Source organism: Barbatula barbatula (genome assembly GCF_947034865.1).
Source record: "Barbatula barbatula genome assembly, chromosome: 7".
Taxonomy (NCBI): Eukaryota; Metazoa; Chordata; class Actinopteri; order Cypriniformes; family Nemacheilidae; genus Barbatula; species Barbatula barbatula.
The window spans coordinates 8,036,831-8,045,939 of record NC_136770.1 but is presented as its reverse complement, the minus strand read 5'-3'; the positions used below and the strand labels follow the sequence as shown (position 1 = coordinate 8,045,939).

General features: G+C 36.9%; 1 protein-coding gene across 2 annotated transcripts; it reads right to left on the bottom strand.

Annotated features, from left to right (window-relative positions):
- Positions 1–1,314: 1,314 nt before the first annotated feature.
- Positions 1,315–7,907, bottom strand: uqcrc1 (ubiquinol-cytochrome c reductase core protein 1). Of its 2 annotated transcripts, none has more exons than XR_013786969.1 (13): positions 7,816–7,897; positions 6,636–6,776; positions 6,458–6,544; positions 6,055–6,184; positions 5,575–5,773; positions 4,911–4,990; positions 4,558–4,673; positions 4,325–4,468; positions 3,884–4,044; positions 3,659–3,744; positions 3,473–3,561; positions 2,120–2,720; positions 1,315–1,959 (listed from the first exon to the last, which is right to left on the bottom strand). XR_013786969.1 is itself a non-coding variant. In XM_079461301.1 (13 exons), exons 1-13 carry the CDS (start codon positions 7,867–7,869, stop codon positions 1,610–1,612), a joined length of 1,428 nt encoding a protein of 475 aa, XP_079317427.1. In that variant the 5' UTR covers positions 7,870–7,907; the 3' UTR covers positions 1,315–1,609. The 2 variants fall into 2 exon arrangements, 1 of the variants encoding a protein (XP_079317427.1); XM_079461301.1 differs by having other exon boundaries at positions 1,315–1,674; positions 2,645–2,720; positions 7,816–7,907.
- Between the last annotated feature and the right edge of the window lie 1,202 nt (positions 7,908–9,109).

Sequence of the window (9,109 nt, the reverse complement as noted above, 5' to 3'; positions counted from 1 at the left end):
ATGTGTGTGATTGCTTCTCAGCCAAGGGAGTGGGAAGAACACAGCCATGAGCAAAGAATGGTACTAAAACTTCCTCACACAGCAACTTCTCCCAACCATCCAAGAACAGTTTGGTGATGAACAATGCCTTTTCCAGCATGATGGAGAACCTAAAGTTAATAACTAAGTGGCTCGTGGACCAAAACATCAACATTTTAGGTCCATGACCAGGAAACTCCCCAGAACTTGTGGTCCATCCTCAAGAGCGGAGTGGACAAACAAAAACGTACAAATTCTGGCAAACTCCAAGCACTGATTATGCAAGAATGGGCTGCCATCAATGAGGATGTGGTCCAGAAGTTGATTGACAGCATGCCCGGGCGAATTGCAGGTCTTGAAAATGAAGGGTTAACACTACAAATATTGAGTCTTTGTTTAAGCTTAATGTAATTGTCATTAAAAGCCTTTGACACGTATGAAATCCTTGTAATTATACTTCAGTATACCATAGTAACATCTGACAAAAACATAAAAATCACTGAAGCAGTAGACAATTTTTACATTAATATTTGTGTCATTCTCAAAACTTTTGACCACGAGCTGTACCTTTAAAAGTACAGTTACTCCTAACATTTATCTTTAACGGTACACAAGGGTACTTAGGGTGCTTTCCAAAGTTATCAGCTTGGTAAAAATGCGATCATATGCTCACGCATATATTGAGCACATATAACCCAGCACTTAGCAATGTTTTGGATGTCCAGTCAATTCTGTAACTAAATAAACATCATAAAGCTGTCCAATCACATTGTGACTTTATACTTATGCCGTCAGGTTAAGTATCTTTAGGTTTGCTGTAAAAATGGCAGTGTGTACAACAAAATGAACCCATTTCAAATTATGAGCACACCCTATAAGAACAAAACTCAGACCCATTTAAGGCTGTGTTTACATTTGGCATGCTTGATTTGATTAAAATTAACTCTGGTGCGACAGCGATAGTTAGGGTTGTCAAAATAAATGTGAACGAACCCAAAAACAGTGATGACACAGCCTCGAAAATCAAGTGATTTGGTAATATAAACAGAGTTTATTAGATCTGTGTTTGGTATTTAAATTTAGTTGGACAATAAATACAGAAGTATAATGAACCATTGTTGCAGCTGCTGTGGTGTTTGGAGAGAAACCAATTTTCTGCATCTGACAAAACAATGACCCAGCCTTACTGCACTCATTCTATCCAATTGGCCATATTGATTACTTTTAATCACTAATCAGCTCTTTTGGCTGAGCCTGTAAATATCTCATCACAGCTGGTATTTGTGGGACAATGCACCAGTTTAAAATCATTTATTGGGTTTCCCTTTTCAAATCTGTGATACGATCACGCAACAATCAAGTGAAGCCAGACATGATTTGACAATGTTTTATGTGTAGCTGGTATATATACAAAATAGACAAAATAAAACAGCACATCAATTCATGAATTGTTCCATGTCTTAAATTATGGATGGAAATGGATTTCTGTCTCCCTCCCTATCTGTGGGGATGAAGAGAAAATAACATGGCGAGAGAACAGGAGCCAGAAAGAGAGATATCACAGCAGCGAAGGCTGAAAATCCAGGGAACACTAGAATCGGAGCCAGTACATAGCACTTCTCACTCTGTTGTAGTCAGGAAGCTGCTCTATTGGCCCTGCAAAAAGAACAAAAAACTAAAGGTTACTCTTGTTGGTACAAAACAGGCCTCATTCATGAATCATACGTGTCCATTTTTGTAATTTGTGCGTAAAACAGACCTTCCCGAATACTTCACAAATACTTTGTAAACGTTAGATTTGATAGTGAAATGTGTATGTTAATGAATTCCAATCACTCTCAAACAGGGTGCGTAACCAGCAATAGTAACTTCTCCACTGTTGTGTATGATGGTTAGTCAATGTAGTGTTTGTCCCGCCTCTCCTCCACTGTGGTTGGACAGCTATGCAAAAAAGGGCAGTGACGAGCTCTGCGTTTTACCCAAAATTAAAGAGTTAAAGATGAAAGGCAAAGAACTTGTGTTATATCATTATGATAAACAGTGCATCAAAATGCAGTGTGATTAGTTTGTATAAACCCGTGGCTCTCGAGCCGCATGCGGCTCTTCTGCAGTCTTTATATATTTTGCAGCTCAAGACAAATATTATTTGGTGGGAGAGGGCCCAAAATGGCACTTTTGGTCACAATGGTTGCCGACTCCTGGTCTTAAAAAATACAGAATGTTTTAATATTTTACTCACCATTTACACACTGTTCATTTATTTTGTACCAATTAACATATTGAAATATGAACTTTTTGATTAATCAAAATTTACGTCAAAACGACTTAACGGAAGATTTACACAAAAAATGTCTGCTCGTGTTTCATGAATGAGGACCAATGAGTACAGCCTGAGACAAAAGACACAACAGTAAAAGATAGTTCACCCACTCATGTTATTTGAAACATGAGATTGACACTAAAGGAGATTTTATATATTCAAAAATAAATTTGCCATGTAAAGCAAGATATTAAAATGTAGTTCTTTAATAGCATATTTATTTATTTAAAAGCATTACATTAACATTATTATAAATAAAGTTTAATTTCGGTGTAAAATACTTAAACATTTTTTAATAGTACTAACCAACAGCAGACACAGCTGGGCATTTGTCATAGATGTATTTGGAGCAGACATCACGGACCATTCTGGGAGTCACAGCCTGGTAAGAGAAAAAGTTTGGTTTAAAATGCTCAGAAAAATACAAGACAAATCAAATTGTTCACACCAATGTCATAAATCGCACAAATCAAAACACAAGCATAACCTCTCTTCTGCAAAGACAAAAAGCCTGAGCTGCCCAAACCCCCAAATTAAAAATGTTTCTGCGCAAAGAAAATCTGCAAGGCGTGGTGGTGTCGCATATGCAAGGTACTTTGTGAAATGATGACACAGCAACTTAACTGAAATATCGCTCGAGTAGGAGTGTTATAGTGCTCTATATCAGCATGGCTGTGATCAGGGCCAGAGGCACGACGCCTAATCTATTTTTTTAATGAAAACATGCACTTATTTACAGTTGCAGTTTCCTACTCGCTCAGTTTATATCGCAACCAACTTGTTTAGGTGCATACCGCCACCTACTGTGACAGAAGTGAAATGTTCCAAGAGACACAGACAAATGTGCGTGTTTTACTCAGTCAGACTTAGCTTAGTGGCGGAGTGATACAAACAGTGAAGGGGTTTCCATGATGATATTGGTGGAATATTGTATGGCTCTCAGCCAATCAGAAAACCGAGAACACAAAAGAACTTATAACGTACAATTATGGGGAAACAAGCCAACTATTGACGAAGACATCAGCCCTCTGCAATGTGTCTGACTATTACAGATCCACAATATTAGTCTATCCCCATTCAGTTAAACTAAAAGGGCAGTCATTCAGTCTTTTCAGCTAACAGACTAAAATGTACCTCAATTCTGGCATCCCACTCAGACAATGGGATACGGCGACCATAGCTAAGGATCTGCCTGCCAATGTCATCACAGACAGGTGTAGTTCCTAAAAACAGAGAAAAGAAACATGTTAAATAGAAAGCATGTGTCTTTCCTTCCCTAAGATTACTACTACTTCTAAAGCACATAAGTTAGTTTATTACCGTTGAGCTGTCCCACTAAGCTAGCCTTCAAAGCACTCTTGGCACGAGCCACATCACTCTCAGTCACTGTGGTGCACAAATTCATCCTGTGATACAGAAAAAAAACAATACTTAAGTATGCAAAGCCTCATACAGGACAAGACAAGCATACATTAGCCGATAGACATCATTTTATATGTAACAGAAAATGTAACCAACAGCTAAGACCATTAGCCAATGACTTACCAGGCATTCTGAGCCCAGTGCATCATGTCCTCGATGTTATGTTTGTCTGTAACAAAATGAATTCCAAGCAGTCCGGTGTCACTGTATGATGAGAGGAAAGCTTGGAAACTGTGACACAGGTTCATCTCTGATGCCAGACGAGCCAGACGACTACTCAGGTGCTGCATAAATACAAAGTTGAACATTATTTTGTGTAACAATGTTTTAATCATTTTGTGACTAAGAAACTATACTATATATCTATCCATGAATTGGGGTATAACTTATGTTAGGGGTTAGAGGTAAGTCAGCAATTTAAGACCGATTTGTCAAATCAACAATTTGTTATAATCAGACTTAAAATGTATAACATGAAGGTGTGCAAAATTACACCTGGGTTACCACCTCTAAGTCAAACAATGTACAAGACATGGAAATTTCACCTAAAAATCACAAACTAACCTTGCCACCTCCGAATGTGATGTCATAACTACCGATAATAGAATTAGCGATCATGAGCGGCACAATATCAGGACTTGCAGCTCCGGCTCCCTCTACAGCAATGGCGATGTGAGCTAAGGGCATTGCGTCATCACGCATTCGAATCTGAGAGCAGGAAGAGATCAGACACTCAACAGGTCAATCGATCAGCATAAGAGACCCACAACGCCAACACACAAATACACAACTCAGACCTCACTCCCAGTGAAACGGCATGGCGATGGAATGGGCACAGCATCCCCCTCATATTCAAAAGAAACATCACTGAAATGCTGCTTAGCAAGAGTCACAAGTTCATCATGATTCACTCCTACAATAGAAACATTGTTTAAGTAATAAAATTTTCTTTGTGTGGCTTAACTAATAAAAATAGAGGTGAACCAATAATAGAATTTGCCAACACCAATAATAAGATGAGGATTAGTCGATTATCAAGTTGGTTGTCCAATAGGTCTGTGTCTGGCGACTAAGCAATACATCCATATTGGATGACCTCTTTTTTAAAACTACTGCATGACATGTTTGATGAAAGAAAGAAATGAAGTACCTCCAGCTGCAGCTAACACGATGCGAGGAGCTTTATAATGGCTATTGATGTATTCCACCAAATCCTGGCGAGTCAGAGTTCTTCATATTGCAGACAAAAAAGACACAAACATTTAATTGTTTTCTATAGTTTTCTATCATGTTTTTTTTTTACATAGTACACATGCTAAAAACTGGTTGTACTCAAAATGGTAAATTAAAATTACTTATGACTTATTTTTCATAAAGAACACTAAATGTGAAAAAACACTAAACGTGAATAAAAAGCATGGCGCACATGAAATAATAATTAAATATAATTCTAGATGAATTATATTTAGTGTAAATCAATGCTTCTGCTTGCAAGTTTACATTTGATGACACATGCACCCTCTTTGTTGTGATGCTAGAAATGTGTCTTATGCAATTAAACAAAAATAGAAACTAGGTACAAAAACAAAAATTATTTCAAGATTTATCCTGCTCTCTTTTTGCTGACCGGAAAGTTGTTGTTAGCATTTCTAAAGCTCTTGTTGGTACTTCACTTCGCTTCTCTCTTCCACAAAAATACAGGTTTCTTTATACAGTTGTAATATACATTATTTGTACATTGTAATAAAATATCTTAATTTCAATAAATCACATATTAAGTCCATTTAGCACCCAGTCTTAGCAGCTGTTCTTACCTGGCATTAGAAGAGGGACCAAGAACGCTATGGCCCAGGGAAGTACCCTGAAATGCTGTAGCGTGGAGTAGATCCAGACAAACATCCTGTAAGCTACTTTCCACCTCCTCCAGCTCTCTAAGCACAACACCCCTCTGAGGCTCGATTTCAGCCTCACTTAAAGATGAATTCTGCACCACCTCTGAAAGCAGCTCAACCGCTAAGGAGACAATAATGTAAAATAATGACACAAACTCAGATCATTTTTATGAACGAGTATCTTAACGAGTAACGAGTAATAAAATAGTTAAGCAATCAAATCATAAATAAACAATTCACATCTTTTAAAATTTAAGATCTTAAACTACCTTTTGAAGTCATAAATAGGAACCAATGCACCTAACACTTAGTGCAAGAAAACTAATGCAGAAATGATTTGTTAGCTTTACTAGTTTACACTTTAAACTAGTAATGAATATAACTAAAACATTGTTCTCTAACCTTTGGGCAAATCCTTGGCAAGGGTCTTCATGTAGTAAGCAGTATGCTCACGAGATGTGTATGCACTCAAGTGAGCCCCCATAGACTCCACTGCCTGTTCAAGAGCAGACTGTGGGTGCTTCTTTGTTCCCTAGATGGGAGAAACATTTATAACGGTCTAGAGGTTTCAGGAAATGTCTCGGAAAAGTAGAAAGTAGTATGAATCAGTTAGAAAAGAGAAAGGTGCACTATACGGACACAAGAATTTGGAAAACTAAACCAATAGAGACCTGTTCCAAAATACCACAGAGATGAAATTTCACACAAGTCAACATCCTACCACTGTAAAAATTCCTTAATTCACTTACGAGTTAAGAAATATACCCCAATACTTTTGTACATATATATGATGTATACTGGATACCTTGAAAGCCATGTGTTCCAGGAAAAATCCAGCCCCATTATTCTTCTCAGACTCCCAACGACTCCCAGTGTTTATCCAAAGGCCGACCTGCAAAATCCGGGGGAAACATTGTTAAAACGTTGGAAAACATTTTTGAATCTACCGTTTAAAAACGTCAAGCCAATAAGTAGATATTTACTGTGCATGTTTCCCGGTTGGTCTGCTCAGAGGCAACCCTCAAGCCATTGCCTAGGGTGGTAAGATGAGTTTCTGGAGATCCCAGCAGGCTTTGAGCGTAAGTCACAGAGCTCTGCCCTCTTCTCAAAGACAACAGAAATGGCTAAAATAAAGAGGAACATTTAAATAACCTATAGATTATGCGCATAATTGAAGTAAGCCAAGACGAACAGTATTCTGTCCCTTACAACTGATACAAACATTTGACATCTTTAAAGATGAATTCAGGAGACCAGAACTTTTTTTTCACAATGCTCAAAGGATTATTGCATTTATGCTTCATGAAGAGAAACTAAAAGCATGATAAAAACATGTTTCCAAATATTTATTAATATCAGAGCAAGGCTTTTGACATACAGAATCTAAAGTTTAAAGCTTCTTGAAAAGGTGCACTGGTGTTGTAAAGCTGTTGTTAAATAATGAGAAGCATACAATTTGATAACATTGTTTATGACATTTCTCTGGGCCATCGGTCCCATGAACTGTACTCCCGTTTATGCCCGTCCAGTGTAACACGGAGAATCAAAAAAATATTACAAAGTGACCTTAACTTTAAAAACTAACTAACGTCATTTATTCTGAAGACGACAAGAAAGCATTAGTCACATACAAATGCTAGGCAACTTTTAAAGCTTAATATGGCCCAATATCAGGTTCTATGTTGTTGTTTGCCTTCTCAGTCTAACTTGAATTTTATTACGAACATGGAAAGCTAACGAAAAGTCTAGGTTGGTGAAATATGGAGAAATACTTAGCAAACGATACAGAGAGGACGAAGCGAACATTATAATCTACATTCGACAGGATGCGCTGAGCATTCAATGACCTTGTCAGAAGTAGGTAGCGTAACCTTAGTACGAAAAATCCCCAAACCACACAACTTCAATGACGAAGGCTACAAAGTGGCCCGTTTACAGATTTTCCATTGCTTGTCTGCTGACTATCAACCTCCACATACACGCAAAATGTAACCTTCAGTGTATTTGAGCTATCAGCTAACACTCAGGCACTCTCCAAGGCCGACGATGGCCTCTTGCCATGATGTCAATCGATTTGTTACAATCCAAGTTATTTAATGAAAGCATCTGTATCTGCAAAAGGCCACGGGATATTACAAAGGCATTTGTAAGCTATTTACTTACATTACGAACTTGAGAAGCGACTGCCTCACCAACTCGCCACAAAGATGCAGCCATCTTGAACGCTCAATATGCACTCAAATGCGTCAAAATACGTAAGAAATACTGTCTTCTTCTTGATATTATTTTGGCGTTTGACAAGCCAGTACCTGGTGCATTACCGCCACCTTACGGTGTGGAAGTTCACTCAAAAGGAAATCGCATAAAACTGTAGTTGAAAAATACTAGAATCAATGGTTGACAATGACATTTAATAATATAGTCCTAAATCTAAACATACATTATAGATCATACTACGGTTTATCAAAATATAGATAGATGATATGAATAAATAGTACAGATAAATCAAGAAGGCTTTGTGTTTTTTGAGAAATAGACATAAACCGGATGAAAAAATACTTTGATAGAAGAAAATAACAAATCAAAAAGTTCAGTAAGTTTACTTACTATTCTAGACATGTGGGTTGTTTTTAACATTTTATTGGATGAAATATGGAAAAAACCAGTCGTCAAGTTAATGAACCCTGAAATAATCTTTTAGTTATATGGAACAACATAAAAGTAACTATGGGAAATTGAACAATCATAATTAAAAAGGCTAGCTTTGCCTTGAATTAAGCATTATATTGCTTTCATGAGGAAGGAGTTCCCACGTATTCTGAGCTTTTATTGACTGTTTTGTATTCATTAACATTTTAAATAAAAGATGCTGTGTAAGTTATATTTTAACCCATAACAGATCTATTTTTTTGGCGTTTGACAAGCCAGTACCTGGGGCGTTACCGCCACCATATGGTGTGGAAGTTCACTCAAAACGAAATCGCATAAAACTGTAGTTGAAAAATACAAGAATTGATGGTTGACATTTATTTATATAGTCCTGATCATAATACGCATACGGTTGATCAAAATATAGATAGATGATATAAATAAATCGTACAGATAAATCAAGAAGGCTTTGTGTTAGTGGAGAAATAGACATAAATAGGATAAAAATACTTTGATAGAAGAACAAATCAAAAGTTTACCATAACATTTAAATCAAATGGTTCAAAAATGATTTAATTACTAATAGTAATAGACAGAAATGATGGTCGAAAGATATATAGTCTCCTAAACATAGAAACCATAATAGGAAAACATTTCATCATAATCCCTGGACTGTTTTCTAATTCGGCTCATCTAAATGTCTTATTTTGTGTACTATGGTAGCAGATGATGTCCCAGAACTGAAAATTGCTAACATTCTACCAAATATCTTCTTTGTGTTCAACAAAACAAAGACATTTAAACAGGT